The sequence below is a fragment of the Macrotis lagotis genome, chromosome 2 (genome assembly GCF_037893015.1).
Source record: "Macrotis lagotis isolate mMagLag1 chromosome 2, bilby.v1.9.chrom.fasta, whole genome shotgun sequence".
NCBI classification, from domain to species: domain Eukaryota; kingdom Metazoa; phylum Chordata; class Mammalia; order Peramelemorphia; family Peramelidae; genus Macrotis; species Macrotis lagotis.
In genome coordinates, this window is record NC_133659.1 from 16264159 (window position 1) to 16282646 (window position 18488).

Genomic DNA, 18488 nt, shown 5'->3' on the forward strand with positions numbered 1-18488 from the left:
CTAGTTAAATCCCCAAATCTTAAATATTTTTCAGTGGTGTAAAGAAGACAGAATTGAGAATCTGAGCATCAGAAGGTTAAGTGACTTGCCCATGGTCACACAAAACATAAGGCAGATCTAGTATTGTGAATCAAGGTCCTCTGGACTCTTTTTTGTGGCCCCAAGTTACTATAACAAGTCTAATTTCTTTTCTTCATCAGAGCCTAACATCCTGAAGACAGGTTTTGGACAATACACCCACCTTCCACTACCTTTTCTTCTTTGGGCTAAACATCCCCAGTTCCTTCAGTGAATTCTCATAGGATATGATTTCAGAATCCCTAATCACAAACTGGTCCCCTTCCTCTATATGTCCTCCACTTTATCAGTGTCCTTTCCCAAATGTGTCCAATAGCCTTTATCTAAGAATTTCATTGAAAATATTCTTGGAAAGTCGTTATCAATTCTCTTCTTCAAGACTCCAAAGATGGAGAGCCGCCATTTCCTTAGAGAGCCTACTTCATTCTGGGACAGCTTTAAGGAATTTTCCATCCTTGCTGATGGATTCAAGTCTAATCTCGCTTCCATGGGACAACGTTTGGAAGACGGCTCTATAGTCCTCCCTTAGTCTCCTTTTCTCTAGTCTCAGCATTGCTACTTCATATACTGATCTCCAGACCTCTTCCTCTCTTTGTTGCCTGCCTCTACTAATACTTTGGTTTCTCAATCTATCAATATTTCAATCTGTTGGACATAGCTACTAAAAGATAAACCTAAAATTCTTCTCCCAACCCATCAGGAATTCTTCAACTTTTATTGTATCATGGAACTCTTTGGATGTCAGGAGAAGTCTGTTTGGATTTATGCTATTTTAGAATAAATTTGTGATAGAAGGAAACACTAAATTTCATGCAAAAATGAATGAGAATAAAGATATATTTTTCCTTTCCAAGTATAAACTTGGACCTCCAGAAATCTTTCCATAAATCTTTTTGTGGGGGAAAGTCTATGGGCCCCAGTTTAAGAAGCAGAGTTCTAGGGGCTGAAAACTTTCCCTGTCCCCTCTGTACAACTCTATTCTTATATTGATCTATTGAGAAGAGATCACTTCCTACTGGGTCCCCCCCCCCCAGTTTTATGCAAACACAAAGCCTTATTATAAGTGAGATTTATACATGAACAAATCAACTAAGGGAAGGGCTGGATCCAGTGAAGGATTTGAAGAGATAATTCAGAGAATTTCAGTGAGGGAAAAATAAATTAGTGATTTTGATATTTCTGGAATGACTTCCCAAATTGGTGACTTTTATCAGGATTGGATTACCAGGTCTCCTCGTTTATTAGTTTTCTGGGTAATGGGCTGTTGCTTTTGTTCCATCTGGGGAGACCTTGTCTCCAATGGACTCTGAGTTGAGAATCTTCTCCCATGACCTGGTCCACACCAGAGTGCTCTCCCTCCTTGCCTTCCCTTCTAGCTTCCCTGGCTTCTTCCCTCTTCTTCAACCATCTTTTCCCACCTACTTCCTCCCTACTGCCTGTATCTTCCCTCTGAGATTACCCCCCATTTGCACTGTACCTATCTTGTTTTTCTATGGTTGCTGGCCTCTTGTCTCCATCATTAGAACAGGCGCTCCTTGAGGACAGGCACCACAGTTGTGCCTTTTTGTTTGGCCGGTATTTTACACAGTACCTTACATGTGCAAATGTTTAAGAAACGGTTGTGGACTGATGGACTGAAAGTAGCCTGGCTAAGTAATACATGAATGCCCTATTGGAGATGCCGACCTTCTGTTCATAGCCTTAGGAGGACAGCCGCAGTGAATCACATTCAATCTTCTCCTTCAGCTATGAGACGACCTCCAGTGAAGAGACCAGTGGAGAAGACAGTGGCTCAGAGGCTTGTTCTGACAATGAGGTGGACAAGAAGGGGGATGGCCCAGACCACAAACTGGGCAAAGCCACTGAGCGGAGTCAGCAACTGGCCCAGGGCATGGAGGAAGGCACAAGGAACATGGGCCCAGAGAGCAGCCCCAGTGGGGGAGAAGCTGCAGCTGGTACTCATCACAAATTGGAGAGGTATTTTCTACTTCATGAACTACCAGAATCCAATTCCCTAAACCTTATCTTTAAAAACAGGGGATGATTAGGTAAAGTGAGGATTAATGGTAGCACCCACATCTAAGGTAGTTGGGGGTATCCAGTGAGAAGAGATCTGTAAAGTGCTTAGAATAGTGCTTGGTCTTACTGTAGGTGCTACTTAAATATTAGCTCTTACTATTATATTTTAATAACTATTCAAATATAGTTATTTCCCTTTGTAATTCTATTCATATATTTTATTTTATGCATATTAAAATAATATTCTGAGAAGGGACTTATCAGATTTTCCAAGGTGTTTTTAATTGTGTGTGTGTGTGTGTGTGTGTGTGTGTGTGTGTGTGTGTGTGTGTTGTGGCTCCCTTGGGTGATCTAAGGAAGTCTATGGGATCCTTCTTAGACTCATGTTTTTAAAAGCATAAAATCATATAAGATTGCCAGGGAAATCTAAAAAGACCAAGATCTGCCACTGCATCCAAGGCTATCTCCAGTCATTCTGATCCATAGCTGGCCAATAGATCAGATGACTCCAGAGGAGAAAGTGAGGCTGGTAACAGCACAGCCTGCCTCAAATCCAATTCACGTCCTTCTCACGGTCTCCTTTGAGAATGAAGGACAAATAACAACCATTTCAGTTATCCAAATATTTTTATAGACAAGTTCAGAGACCTCAGGTTAAAAAAAATCTTGCATTCTACCATGCTGGCTTTTAATCTCTATTATAATATCTCTCAAATTGAACATTTCCAAAGCACATTCTAGAGAACAATTCTATAAGATTCTTTAATATAAATATTATTGCATGGAAACTGAGGCAAAAAGAGGCTATATCAGTTGTTGAGGTCACCCACCTGGATCAGGGGTGAATATGGAACCCAGGTCTCTGAACTGGGAGTCACAAATAATGAAGAAGACCCAGTTGGCAAGTGGGTCTGCAGGCTTCTGAAAACCTGTAACTTCAGTCTTCTCTCAGAAGACTGGTTATGATAAGGTGCTGAGTGAGCCAAGTGCTCGTTCTATGTACAAAGTAAGTTGTATCTTAAACTACACAATGGCCTTGTAACAGTGCAGGCTTGGGAAAATATCATGGTGGACTCATTTGCTTAATAATACATTTTCATTTTATTAAATCTATTATCAGTTTCTGTGCCCTTCAAGGAAGACTAACTTGGGGAAAATTGATTGCATAGGGCTTGGGTTCTTAAGATTATTAAAATCACTGAGGCAGAAAATTCTTTCTGTCAACAACCAACCAAGAAGCTTTTTTTCTGCACCAGGTTGTCACTCAGCTCATGGGCTGTAACCACTTTGGCAGCCTTCTTCTCTGCTCTGGGAGTGCTAGCTCAAGGTCAATAGTGTATTTGCCTTCATCCCTAGGAGCACCTGTAGAAAAATCAGATTCCTAGGTTCTAGGAAGTTCTCTCCCGTTGGTGTACTAGCATCAAAAAGACCCAGTTCTATAGAAGCAAGCGGGCATATTGACTAAACCTAGAGGGGTTGGACGTATTCAGCAGAACCAGGAACAACTGTCTTATCAAGAAATGTTTGTTAAGCTCATACTAGTTTCCTGGCACCTCTTTAAGAGCTTAAGATAGAACGACAACAGCCACAACAAAATGGCACCAATCCCTGCCCTCAAAGAGTGTCTATTCAATTAATACTATCCATTTATACATGTATATGGAATAGACAATACACATGTATGGTACATAGAAAATAGCTACAAGGCAGGGCTTTGTGGGTGGTGGGAGTAGATAGCAGCAGCTGGGGAGTCAGAAAAATCTCACGGAGCAGGGAAGGCCCAAGTTCAGTTTTTAAGGAAAATAAAGATGGCAGGAAGTAGAGTTAGAGAGAGGCAGGTTTGGAGCAATGAGTAGAAGCTGCTCAATGGACAGGTCTTCCCAACAACCCAGTGAGTTGAGCTGATGGAAGAGGTAATGCCTCTATGCTGGTCCAGTTTGACTTTTTTGGTCAAAAAAATGTCAGGGCAATTCTTAACCAGGCCAATGAGGTCCCTTCCAGCTCTTTGGGGATTGAGACTCTATGAACCCCTTATTTTAGGCTTACCTGGAGAGCTTGTTAGAACACATGGACATCAATTGATTCTTTTTTTTTCTTTTCTGTTTAGATATAAGCCCTCAGAAGAATTTCTGTCTGGTTGCCACCTATTGAGTAAACATCTACCTGAAGTTTGGACCACAACTGACCAGCAATTGGTATCCTTCTTATTCCATGGATAGAAGAAGGGTGGGAATGTTTATGCTTTTAGCCTTGACTGAGAAGCATGCCATGTCCTCTTGCCTAGAGTGGACAGTGTGGGCTCCCAGGAGCCTGATGGAGCTCTCTACACCACTCTGTCCAGATTTTGCCACTGGGAGTTTGTAATCGTAAGGAAGAGAACTCTTATTAGACAGGAGGAAAGCATGCATTTATTATGCTCCTTCTATTTGCCAATCTCTGCTAAGCACTTTACAATATTACTTTACTTGATGATTACTTCCCAACAATCCTGGGAGGTAGGTGATACCATCATTGCCCTTTTACAAATATCTATAATGAGGCAAATAGAAGTTAAGTGCCTTGCCCAGGGTAACACAGCAATAAGTACCTCAGACCAGATTTGAATTCAGATCTTCCTGACTCTCAAATTCCATAATCTACCCACTCTGGCATTTCCTAGCTGCATAGGCCTTCCTAAGCACAGACTCAGTGACAACTGATCAGAAAATTCCTTGTTTGAAGGTAGACTCTGAAACAGTGTCAAGGTCTAATATTTTCTTGGCTTCAGTGTCTGTACTTTGCAATGTAGGGAGAAATAGACCTGGGTTTTGGAACACCTGAGTTCAAATCCAACATGAAATGTTTACTAGCTGTGACCCAGAACAATCCTTTCACTTTCTCATCTCTCCTAATAATGGTTCTTCCTCAGAAACTTGTTGGGAGCCTTAATTGCGTATCTGTCAAAAAAATGAGGTATTTGGCAAATCTTAAAGGATCATAGAAATATGAGCTGTTTGTTATTGCTAATAGATCACATTAACATCGAACCTAGACCCTCTGGGTTCACATCCAGTGTTCTTGCCACTTCTATCTGTCCTCCCTCCCTCCCTCCTTTCTTTCCTCTTTTCCTTCTTTCATCCCTCCATCCTTTCCTTCCTTCCTTCCTTCCTTCCTTCCTTCCTTCCTTCCTCCCTCCCTTCCTTTCTATCTACCCACCTCCCTTCCTTTCTTTCTTCCTCTCTTCATCCCTTCCTCTTTCCTTCCTTCTTTCCTTCTTAAAGTTTTGAGAGTAAAGACATTAACAGATTCATTTTGAGAACAGCTATAATCAATAGGGCCCCAATAACATCAGCCTCTGAACATTCTTCAAACCCAATCTGCCATTCTCCATAGGCTGCTTTGATGAATTCGGCCTAGGGGGCTGCTTGGCTGATGTGTTCTATCTTCCTTGCTTCCAGTGAGGTGGCAAGCCATTCTTCTAAGGGTAGTACAGGCAGATCCCTCTTGGTGATTTCAGTCTAAAGCAGACTCCTGGTAGAAATTCATAGACATTAGCCTTGAGAGGAGGGTCTGAGACCATCTGGTCCACTCATTCTAGAGAGACCCAGTTGGAACTTGAAGGAATTTCTTCTCTTGTCATTTCTAAACCTGCCCACATGGGCCTCATAAAATGTTTTCAGATGCTTTGGGGGAATTTTATCAGTGAGTAAGATAGGGGGATGTAAGAGAATTGCGTAAGCTCAGACCAACCTGTTGCTACCTCTCTACAAACTCATCACTGAGATAGCACTGAGATCAGAATTCTTTAATTCACTAATTAGGGACTAACTTTGACCCTACAGGATGACTTTTATTTATTCAGATTTTTTTACTGTTAGATTTCAGGCCACCATTTATTCAGTATTGACTCTGGGGTAGTTACTAGAACACCAATAGTGATGTGCTGATAAATATTTAATAACAGACTCTTCCAAGAAAAATGGACTCCCAACTTGCTTTTAGGGTTATTATACATTATTAACATTTTCTCCATCACTTTCTTAAGTCTAGACAAACAGCATCAATAAAGTAAGCCCTAGTTTTACCGTTTGCTCATTAGCTGAATATTTAACAATTGGCTTTGGAGAATCAGTTTGGACTGATTATTAAACCCCTGAATACAAAGATAAAATTAGATGAAAACTCTTGGAGAACTTAATTCTTTATAAGCATGCACTTATGCTAGTGTATGGAAAGTTATTTGGGAGGAGAGGCCATTAGTACCAGGGCAGACCTAGAAAGGCCTCATTTTTACTTTGGTTTGAAGGACACTATGGATCATCAGTTTCCCTACCTGTAAAGGGCCAGGATTGGGCTCCGTGGCTTCTGAAATCTCCTCCGGCTCTGGAGCCAATGACAACACCCAGATCATTTTCTGCTGAGCTGTGGCCCAGCCATATTGCCACCATCATACATCTGTGAAGAGAGTCCAAATAGGATACTTTAGTTTTCATTTTTAATAAAATTCAGCCCAATTTCCCACTCATCAAGGCTTTTTTGAAGAGCCTCTCTCTGGCATACAGTGTATTGTCTAGCCTCCAGTCTTGTATCATCTGCAGCTTGGATAGACCTGCCATGTCTAACTTTGTTCAAGTCATTGATTAGAAATGTTAAACTGCTTTGGGTCAAAGACAGATGGTTGGAGTACTCCACTGAAAACTTTTTCTGTGTTGATTCTGAACCCTTCCTTGATGACTATTCTTTGGCCATGATCTTTTAACCAGTTCTATATTAACCAAAGGTATCCTCAAGCAGACTATAGCTTTCCTTTTCTTCCACAAGAATAGCACATGAGATTGCTATTTATATGGCTTTTTTTAAGTTTTTTTTTTTTTGCACGCAATGGGGTTAAATGGCTTGCCCAAGGCCACACAGCTAGGTAATTATTAAATGTCTGAGGCCGGATTTGAACCCAGGTACTCCTGATTCCAGGGCTGGTGCTCTATCCACTGTGCCACCTAGCCCTATTCATATGCTTTTGTCAAAATCCAGACAAACTTTATCTACAACATTCCTTTGATTTACCAGTTCAGGGATCCTGCCAAAAAATGAAATAAGGCTTCTTGGTGAAGCCATACCAGCTCTAGGTAATTACTGTGTCTTCCTTTTTTAAATGTTTGCCAATTGTCTTAAAAATATTTTATAATCATTTTATTTTTTTAACTATCCACTATTAAGGGGTGGCTAGGTGGCGCAGTGATAAAGCACCAACTGTGGAGTCAGGAGTACCTGGGTTCAAATCCAGTCTCAGACACTTAATAATTACCTAGCTGTGTGGCCTTGGGCAAAGCCACTTAACCCCATTGTCTTGCAAAAACCAAAAAAAAAAAAAAAAAAAGAAAAGAAAAAAACTATCCACTATTTATTTTTTCCTTTACTCCTTCAAGTATATTGGGAAAAACAAAATAAAACCCTTATAACAAATAAACATAGTAATCAAAACAAATCTCCATATTAGCCATATCCAAAAAGGCGTGACTCATTCTCACGCTGAGTTTCTCACCTCTCTGCCAGGGGATGTGTTGCATCCTTCAGGAATCATGGTTGAGTCCTAATCATAGATCAGAGTTCTTGAGTCTTTATAAGTATCTTTGCAGAGTTATTGTTATAGTATTAATTTTTCTATTGATTCTGGTCTCTTCACTCAGCATTAGTTCATGCAAGTCTTCTAGGCTTCTCTGAAACCATCTTTTTCATCATTTCATACAGCACTACCAACCATGACATCAGGGAGGTGATGCCATGACAAGCACATGAATGGGATTTGAGTGAGCGGGGCTGTGCTAAGTCCCCAGCCTCACTTTCTCCTCCAGAGCCATCAGGGTTCAGTGGCCAGAGATGGATCAGGACAAATGGAGATGACCTTGGATGTGAGGCAGGCAGGGTGAAGTGATTTGCCCCAGATCACACAGCTAGCAAATGTTAAATGTCTGAGGCTAGATTTGAACTCAGGTCTTCCTCATTCCAAGTTCTATCCCCTGTTCTATCCCCTGTTCTATCTTGTTGCCAGTCACAGGTCACACTCTTGAAAGACCCTCTCAAAATAGACAGTGAGTAGAAATGGCAGGTCTTCAGGAAAGTTACTTTGTCAAACTTCACTTCAGACCCAAAGAAAGTCTCTCCCATTAACCCCTCATCTGAGCTAGAACATGGGGTGGGGGGGGGGGGTCATCTGAACTGGACATCAGTAATCAAACCATCTTGGCGTTTCAGAGACAGAGCTTGAATACCGTCAGTCAAGAGTGGTTCCGAGTCTCGAGTCGCAAGTCTTCCAGCCCCTCCGTTGTCGCGGCCTATCTCTGTGAGTTCCAGCCCAGTGACCCCAACTTCCTGAAGCTGCTCGTCAACTTGGCAGATGACAACGGGAACACCGCTCTCCATTATAGTGTTTCCCACTCCAACTTTCCCATCGTCAAGCTGCTCCTTGAGACAGGTCAGGGCATTCTCTACACTGCCTACCATTTTCTTCTCCATAACCTTACCTTTGAGAGGACCGGCCTCCTGGCATTCAGTTGGAGGGTGGAGGTGGTTGTCTGTTTTTTTTTTTAATTGACTGATCTGGGTTTAGAATTAGGGGATTAGTTCAAATTCCAAGTCTGACAGTTGCTTAGGTGGAGGACTGAACAAGTCAATTTATTTCTCTTTATTTATTTTCATATCTATTTTAAAAATCACACTTCTCCTATCTACTTCATGGTGTTGGCATGAGGAAAGTGCTTTGTAAACCTTGAAGTGTTCTAGAAATGGTAGCTATTCTTGAAAATAGGTTCTCTGTGGGCAGTTGATGTCCTCATTTTCCACTAATCAGAATATTCAGTTAACCAGAGACCCCCATGGTGTCTCTGGTTTCTGAGTACATGAATGGTTACAGTTGCATAGAGTTCTTTTAAGAGGATATCATGACTTATATAAGCATTCTAAAAGAATCATAATAATTTCTTTCATTTATCAAGTTTTATTAAATACCTGCTGTGTGCCTACAGGGAAAGCCAAACAAAACCAAAATGATCCTTCCTTAAAGTTTACATTCCATCAAGGGAGCCAGCATGTACCCTGATAAACACAGAATACATGAAAAGTAATTTCATTTTTTTTTGTTTTTGTTGCAAAGCAGTGGGATTAAGTGACTTGCCCAAGGTCACACAGCTAGGTAATTAATAAGTATCTGAGGTACCTAGTTGTCCCCCAAAATGCTTTCAGAATGTTTTTGTCTCCATCTTAGGGGGACAAAAATGAAGCTAACTTAGGTCCCCTGACTTCATCTGTGTCACCCTTGCCATAAATCACACTGACTGGGCTGGAAAAATACAAATCTCATATTTGCTACCAAATTTCTCTTGATGAAGATAAAGAATTCATATTAAACAACTATTTTAAAAATTATTTGAGGATTTTTCAGCTAAAAAGGAGAAATTCCAGCAAGTCCAGACTTCACCATTGATTGGGCTCAGATATTAAAGAATGTGTCCCAGGTGATTTTGAGTTCCCTCATTTTGCTCTTTTGTCCATATCCATTCTAGTTGACTGGTAGGCCTGCAGGGGCTGTGACCTACATGAATGGGGGCTCCCTTTAATCAGTTAAAATGATAGCCTGAGGAGAGAGACTGTTTGTGGCTCAAAAACCCTTGTCAGAAGTTGTTAAATTAAATGACTCCTCTCTCCTTTCTCCTTCCATCTTTCTTCCTTTATACTGGCCTTAGGCAAATGACCCAAAGTGGGTAATTTAAGTCACTGAGGTCCCTGTCCCCTACCAAATCCTCACTCAGAGGAAAAATATTTATCTCTGCAGGCATCATCCTGCAGATAAAAGAAACCCAGATCTGAAGCTCTTTCTCATGTCTTAAAAGCTGATGTAAACTAGCCATCCAGTTAGAAACAATTCATTAATATGACAGTACAGACTGGAAGGCAAGGCTCTGAGAGTATTCTATTCCTCACTTCTGATTGCCCAGATGTTAACATGAAATGGAACAAGTTTCAAGAACCACTATTTGTAGAAAAACAAAATTATGTCTCAAAACTCAGATGAGTATTATGACCGAAGTAATCCAGTTTTCATCACAATGAAATCGAGAAGGAAATTTCTTGAAAGAATGAGCTATTTGACTATGATGTGGCACTTATAGCAGAGACATGATGCTCAGCCTCACACTGGCAGCCTTTGTCTAGGTTCTTGACTTCTAGCCAGGAAATCTAGAATGATGTATGCATAAGCAGATTCATAAACAGTCATTATTGTGGCCAGGGCAAACAGCATGAAGTCAACTTTTTAACGTTCTAGGATACTATATTCTCTAAATGTTAGCACCCTGGACAAAACTCCAATTGCCTTGCCTTAGTTCCTGTTTAGTGAGTGGTACTAAATGGTCTTTATAGTGTTAAACAATAAAAATCTTTGAATGAAAAGCAATTAACCCCAAAGAGGTTTGTCAATCCCCACAGCTACTTAACAGTATTTAATGTGGGATCCTCGGCCATAATCTTTCCCCCATTGTCCTGGCTTAGTTCACTGAGTCTAAGAGAAGAATGAAGGGACGGGCCCATCATCTTTTCTCTAATTTCCTGTCTTCCCTCTTCATGCTTTTAGTAGTATCATATGTGTGTCTTTCCAGTCTAGAAGCAAGATGAGACCAAAGGTTATTCATCAACCTTTCTATAATGGAACAAACCATCATTGTTACCTTAACCCAAGCTCTCAGTCTCTGTTATCCTTAGACCTTTATTCATTTTTTTTAAAAAAAATTTATTTATTTTGAGTTTTGCAATCCCCCGCATTCTTGCTTCCCTCTCCCCACCCCCCACAGAAGGCATTCTGTTGGTCTTTACATTGTTTCCATGGTATACACTGATCCAAATTGAATGTGATGAGAGAGAAATTATGTCTTTAAGGAAGAAAAATAAAGTATAAGAGATAGCAAAATTACATAATAAGATAAAGTGGTTTTTTTCCCCTAATTTGAAAGTAATAGTCCTTGGTCTTTGTTTAAACTCCACAGTTCTTTCTCTGGACACAGCTGGTATTCTCCATCGCAGAAAGCCCAAAATTGTCCCTGCTTGTTGCACTGATGGAATGAGCAAGTCCATCAAGGTTGATCATCACCCCCTGTTAGGGTGTACAGTGTTCTTCTGGTTCTGCTCATCTCGTTCCAGCTCTTCATTCTTAATCACCTGACATATTGAGGCAGTTGCCCAATCTTTTTTTATCTCTCAAACATCTCTGTTTAGGTCCCCTTCTCCTCACTCCTACAGCCACCATTGGAGTACAGACCCTTGTCCCCTCTCACTTAGACTAAGACATTAGCCTGATAGCTGGTCCCCCTCAACTCTCCCTTCACAAAGCTGCCAAAACAATTTTTCTGAGCTGTAGTTTCCAACCATTTCACCTCACCTCCTCAATCAACTTCAACCACTCTCTGTTGCCTGCAGGACCACTCTTTCCTTTGCCTTTTAAACCTCTTCTCAATCTGTTCCCTTCCTGTCTATACAATTTCCTTATACATTTCTCCGTGGCCTCTACAATCTAGTTATTGCCTTACTGCCTTTTCCATGTATATGGTGCCCCTTTTCCCAACCCCTTGAGGTCGTTGGATTGACTGCCCCTCTTGTCTGGAATAACTCTTACCTCGGTGTCTTAGAATGCCAGGTCGCCCTCCAGACTTGGCTCCAACCCCGCCTTCTGTAGAAGCCCTTCCTGAAGCTCAACAATGATAGTGCCTTCCTTTATAAGATTAATAATAATAATAATAATAATGATAATGATACTTGTCCTTCATTTTCGAAGAAGACCGTGACATCAGGGAGGTGATGACATGACGAACACCTGAATTAGACTTGAGGTGTTAAGTCACCACCTCCCTTTCTCCTCCAGAGTCATCTGGGTCCAGTGGCCAGATATGAATCAGGATGACTAGAGACGGCCCTGGAGGCGAGGCAATCAGGTTAAGTGATTTGCCCAAGGTCACCCAGCTAAATGGCCAGTGTCTGAGGCTGGATTCTAACTCCCAACCTCCTGACTAGCTGCCCCCTTTATAAGATTACCTTCCTGCTCTCTGTGTATTTGGTATATATTACCTATTTACACGGTGCCTGTTCCATGAGAATGTGCTCCTTGAGAGCAGAGATGGTTGGGGTTTTTTCTTTGCATCCCCAATGCATAGCACAGTACCTGGTCTATAGTGCTCATGAAATGCTGATTAATTGATGTTTTAATTGCTTAATCAATTTTACCTTTTATGCAAGACAGATAAATTATGACAGAACCTAGGGAGTTTTCTCTTTTTTTTTGCTCTTCTGTTCTTTTCTAACTCTGTCTTCTTTCCCTTTCCCCAGACCCTGTTACTGCCCCCTCATTATCCCTAGATCTCTCTGTGCCAGCTCGAGAGGACCTGGGTTCGAATCTTCTCTGCCCCTCACTGCCTGTGTGCTAAGGGTGGGACAGGTTCCTAGCTATTCTGTATTGAGGAGTTTGGGCCAGGTTTTCCCTCACATCTTTCTAGCTCTTGAGCCCTAGAATAAGTCCAAATGAGGGAGTGTCCTGAGCTCATTAGATGTTAGAATCTAAGTCTGAGGCTTGGATTGATTAGGAGATTGGAGAAGGCTTTCACAGAGGAGCTCAGTTGAGACTGAGAAACTTACCAAAAACTAATGCTGAAAGCTATCTTTGCATATGGTAGGGAAAATAAATAAATTTATTTATTTAAAAAAAGGGTAATTTTAACATGTTTAAATATGAACTTAGAGCTTAGAGCTTCGAAGAAATTCAGAAGGAAACAGAGAAGGAGACAGTTTTGAAAGTATTTGTACGGAATTTGTTTATCTGTTTGGCTGTTTTAAATGAAGTGGTAAGAAATGGAAAGAACAAAATAAACAAACAAAAAAAAAAGAAACAGATTGAGGCTCAGAGAGGCAGGATAATTTGGAATGGTGGCAGAGCCAAGATCCTTTCAAGAATTTGGGCCCCAGGAATGGAGGAGGTATTCCAGAAAAGTGCCAGACCTGAAGTCATCTTCCTGGGTTCAAATCTGGTCTCAGTTACTTCCTAATTGGATGACCCTGGCAAGTTATTTAGCCCTGTTTGCCTCAGTTTCCTAATCTGTAAAATGACTTGGAGAAGGAAATAGCCTATTCCTCCTTAGTTTTGTTCAAGAAAACCCCCAAAAGGGATAAAAAGAGTTGGACAAGTCTGAAAATAGTGAACAACAAACATTCCAGAAATAGAGAAAAGTATCAACAGGGCAGAGAGTTGCTTGTGACATTTGGGATATGATCGTAGTAAAATAAGCCTTGATTTCTGACAGGGGTTCTTAGCCAGGGGTCCACAGACCCTCCCCCCAAATGGTCTCTACAGAGGTTTCAAGGAGTATGTGAGTTTGGATGAGAAAAAACAATATCTTTGAGATCACTGACTTCCTTTGTATATTATGGATTTTATGTGAGGAGTTTATTTGATTGGATTTATGGATTTTATTTTGTTATTGATTTATTTATATTTATTTACAATGATGTTTGTCCTTAATTTTTTTTTATTTTTACAAAGCAAAAGGGTTAAGTGTCTTGCCCAAGATCTCATAGCTAAATGAGTATTAAGTGTCTGAGGTCAGATTTGGATTCAGGTCCTTCTGACTCCAGGGCCAGTGCTCTATTCACTGCGCCACTTAGCTGCCCCTGTCCTTCATTTTTGAAGAAGATCATGACATCGGGGAGGTGAGTCCATGACAAGCACATGAATGGGATTTGAGTGAGGGGGGGTGGGGCTGTACCGTCACCAGCCTCACTTTCTCCTCCTCCTTCTCCTCTGGCCAGATACCAATCAGGACAACTGGAGATGACCCTGCGTGTGAGACAATCCAAAACATGGTTCTGAAAAGACATACATTGATTCCCAGATTGTCAAAGGAGTCCACCTCTTAAACACACACACACACACACACACACACACGTGCGCGCACGCACGCACGCACGCACCCCTTAAGAACCTGGGTCTTACACTTACATAATTATGACCCCCCAGGTTTAAAGATAGGTTATTTAGAAAGGTAAGCTCAATGGTGGCAGTGGTTAAAAACCTCTGAAGGAGTTATTTTGACTCTTGTGAGCCACAGGCTCAGGGAACACTAAGATGATGCCCAGAATTGGTGAGTCGTGCCAAGAATTTTTTCAAGTGGCATTACTGGTGTACCTGAGGAGGGAAGCCTGTAGATATTTTCAGCCTTGCCTCAGGCACTGAATGTCCCCTCAAGTCATGAATGGACCCACAAGCTTTTGCAGCTAAAATAAAATCTGCTCCCTTCCACCTCCATCTTGACCTGAGTTTTTCTCTCTTTTCTGGGTCCATTCTCTCTAGGCAGATTCATTTCTTTTGCTCCCCAAACCTTTCCTGCATTCCCTCTTGATGCAGGAATGTACTTTCTAAGGTAAATACTACTTTCATGAGTCTTTGGTCTCTAACATCTAACAATTCTAAGAATTCTAACATCCATTTAAATAACTCTTCCTTCTTCATGAAATTTCCTATTTCCCTTTGCCTGGGGCATTGACATCATCTCTTTCTCCTGCTTAAAATTCATTTCCCTGTATCCCTCCTCTGCACTTCCTCCCTTCTCCCCCAGTGATGGTCCTTTGCTCCCAGAGGACCAATCTTCTGCCTTCCACTTATCTTTTCTCTTTCTTTCTTGGCCAGGTCCAATGCTGCCCTCTTGGCATTTTGTTTCTTTTTTCGCTGCTCCCTAGGTGTTTCCTCCTCACTTTTGTGTTCCCCACCTCCACAACCGGTCGGATGCTTGAGGGTGACTTTCTTCTGGTGAGGCTGACCTGTGCCTATGCCCTACTGCGCCTCGACCTATACCATCCACTAAGGTCAGGGGGTCAGTTCACTTACCAGGTTCCTACCCCCAACCTGGAATTCTTCTACCATTAGAAAAGAATAAACTAATGAATGAAAATATTTTTTTAGAGAACTTCTGGTGATCCAAGAGATAAAGGCAGTACTTCCCCTCTGGGGAGCATTTCCCTAAGAAAGTGGGTCTTGGGCCGTCTTCCATCTCAGCTTGTTCCATGGCCCCTCTTGGAGAGTGAACCCTGCCTTGAACCCTAGACCTGGGGCTCTGGGGGTTGATTCATTTGGTCTCCTTTAGGATGTGGTTTTGACTGGATAAAGAAATAGTGTTGGGGGGGGGGGCAGCTAGGTGGTGCAGTGGATAGAGCACTGGCGCTGGAATCAGAAAGACCTAAATTCAAATCTAACCTCAGACACTTAGTAATTGCCTAGCTGTGTGACCTTGGGCAAGTCACTTAACCCACTTAACCCTTACATAAAAAAAGGTTTTAAACACACACACACACACACACACACACACACACACACACACACAGAAAAGAAAAGCAATAGTGTAAGGATCAATCAGTCAGTCAATAAACATAAATGGCTGCTAGGTGATAGGGAGTGTGTTAAGCTGAGATGTGGAGAAATCTAAGGATAATTAAAGACAGAGGGGAGCAGGGAGGACAGTTCAGGCTTAGGGGAAGCCAGAGAGCAAGAAGAAAAATGAGAGCAAATTGGCCTGGAATGGTATGTGGAAGGTTGAGGGTCTTCCATGTGCCTTGAGATTGCCCACCTGAGGGTGGGGGTGGGGTGCAAGGAACTGCCTACCTTTGCCCATTCCATGGAATTCTTTGCCAAGTCTTGGCCCTCCTGTAGGTGTGTGTGACGTGAACCACCAGAACAAGGCAGGATACACAGCCGTGATGATCACCCCCCTGGCCTCAGCAGAGACAGATGAAGACATGGATGTGGTCAGGAAACTGTTGACACAAGGAAATGTGAACATCCAGGCGGCTCAGGTAGTCCTGGCCTCTCCAGGCCAATTCCTTTTATTTGAATTCATATTGATAGAGTGACTATTGTGTGAAAGTCTGAGGACTGAGGATCCAAAGATGGAAAATGAAGACATCCCTGGCCTTCCAGGGGCTTAGGGAGTGGGGAGGCTGCTCCCTCTAACATAGAGTTAATCAGTAATAATTTTTGAAGCACCCACACTGGGCCAGTCATTATACTAAGCACTAGGGATACAAAAGCAGGTAAAAGATAGTCCTGCCCTCATGGTACTTCCAATCTAATGGATATGATGGGGGTAAAGCAAAATCAGACAGTGTGGTGTAAGAAAACTTGAAAACAAAGAGGAATCTTTCAGTTGGGAATCAGAGAAGGCTTCAAAGAATTTTAGAACTGTAAAGGTCAATTGGTATGAAGAACCCCAACTGTCATAAAAGCCAGCCCCTTCCTGAAGACCCCCCAGTGAGGGGAACCTCCCATGGCATCCCACTTGGGAAGAGGCCTAATTCTGAGGCCATGGGACCTGTCCTTGATCTTGGTTTTTATCCCCAGTGACCAGCAAGGTAAATCTGATCTCTTGCCCATGTTCTTAAGCACTGGAGATAAGGAAGGAAGGAAGGAAGGAAGGAAGGAAGGAAGGAAGGAAGGAAGGAAGGAAGGAAGGAAATTAAGTTCCAGTTTCTCCACCTGTAGAAAGGTACCCGGATAAATACGTTTATTGTGAGGGAGTTTGTGATGGGGAAAGATGAGGACAGCATCTAACCCTACACCATTGTGGCTGCCCTCCTCCGTCTACTCAAGGTCCTTCCTAAAGCGTGGCACCCACCATGGGAAACACAGTCCTCCAGATGAAGGCTGAGCAGGATATCCTAGTGGAGCTGACACCTGTACTAGCCCTTCTGGTGAGAGTTGAGGAGAGAGGGCATTCTCAGTATGAGGACAACCTGCGCGAAGGAGTCAGAGGTTGAAGATGACATGCCACGTCTGTGGAACAGTTAGATTGGACTAGAGAGAGTGTCAAGGGGAGGAACATGGAATCTGCTTTTATCATCCTTCTATGGGCGCTTTTGCATCTTGAAGTCAATTCTAAGGATTCATCCCAGTCCTGCTTGGGATGTTGCCATCCCTGTCAGAGCTTGATGCCAAAGGGAACTGTGCAGCCTGCAGGCTCCCAAATGGCATCCTTCCAAAATGCAAAGTTTGTTTCCCCCAGAATCCTAAACAGGCTGGGGCAGAAGTCGGTGAGTTCCTGATCTGTGCCCCAACCTGAAGCTGGACTAGCTCCATCTGGGTGCTGATTTTTGGAACATTCCACTGGTACCAGTCACGAGGAAACATTTGCAGACTTGGCTGACCTTGCAAAACACCTGGAGGTTGCCCATCATTACTCATTACTCATTACACACACACAGACTCTCTCTCTCTCTCTCTCTCTCTCTCTCTCTCTGTCTTTTCCCTCTTCCCCCCTCTCCCTCTCCCTCTCTCTCTTTCCCCTCCCTCTCTCTCCTTCTTTCCCTCTTCCCCTCTCCCCTTCCTTCCTCTCTCAACTCTCCTTCTTTCTGTCTCTGTCTCTGTCTCTGTATGTATGTGTGTGTGTGTGTTTGTGTGTGTGTGTGTGTCTGTCTGTCTCTGTCTCTGTCTCTGTCTGTCTCTTTCTCCAGTATATCTCTCTGAGGAGCTTAGAACCCATGGCTACAAAGGGCCTTTTAAGAAGTCCCTGCCCTTACCTTGCTGCTCTTAGCCTCCATCGCTACTGCCAGGGCAGGGAGTTCCATCATGACTGAGAATGGCTGGACTAGACTGGGCTGAGCACTGTCAGTATTGCCCACACCCAGTGCTTCCCAGTGCTCTGCCTTCATCCCTGGCAGGTGATAGACAAGTACAGTAATAATTAATCCACCAGGAATCCTTTTTGGAGAAAAATAAAAGAGCCAGGGCCAACCAGACTTGTTCCCTATACACCTGCCTCACCAGCTTTGTTTAAAAAAAATAGTGAAAGGAAAGAAAAGGCTGAGCTCTTGGGGAAGGGTGGGGCTGAAGAGAAGGGGCAGCTGTCCCAGGTGCAGACCAGGTGGAATGCCGACAAGGATGAGTGGTGGACCAGGCAGAACCCCCACAGACCCGGCTGTCACACGCCTTCATCTTCAGATCCCACCCAGAGAAAACCAGGATGTGGTGATGTTGGTGTGACCACCTTCCTGGGGCTGCATCCTTATGAACTGAACAATGTAAAGCCAGTTCACTAGATTTTATCTCCAAGGACTTGGGTTCAAATCCCAACTCCACTGTTTTACTCCTGTTGTGATCCAGGCTCTTTCTGGGCTACAGTGTCTTCACCTGTAAAATTAAGAGGTTGTATTAGACCATCTCTGAGGTACCTTCCAGCTCTAAACTGATAGTCCTATCTCTTATATTTATCCAATCTCTAAATTCTGATATTGCCCCAGACATCAAATGCACATTCTAATCTAATCTTGGTAGTATATAATATGGAATGTAACTTCTTGAGGAAGTGAAATTTGGTGCCCCTTGGGGAAACTTC

General features: G+C 42.5%; 1 protein-coding gene across 1 annotated transcript in view; it reads left to right on the plus strand.

Annotated features, from left to right (window-relative positions):
• Window positions 1–18488, plus strand: part of KANK4 (KN motif and ankyrin repeat domains 4) — a 136432-nt gene that overhangs the window by 108135 nt on the left and 9809 nt on the right. Inside the window, exons 6-9 of the mRNA XM_074221282.1 lie at window positions 1825–2055; window positions 4205–4292; window positions 8329–8548; window positions 15812–15954. Of these exons, the coding sequence (XP_074077383.1) occupies window positions 1825–2055; window positions 4205–4292; window positions 8329–8548; window positions 15812–15954 (682 nt within the window). The remainder of the gene's footprint in view (window positions 1–1824; window positions 2056–4204; window positions 4293–8328; window positions 8549–15811; window positions 15955–18488) is intronic.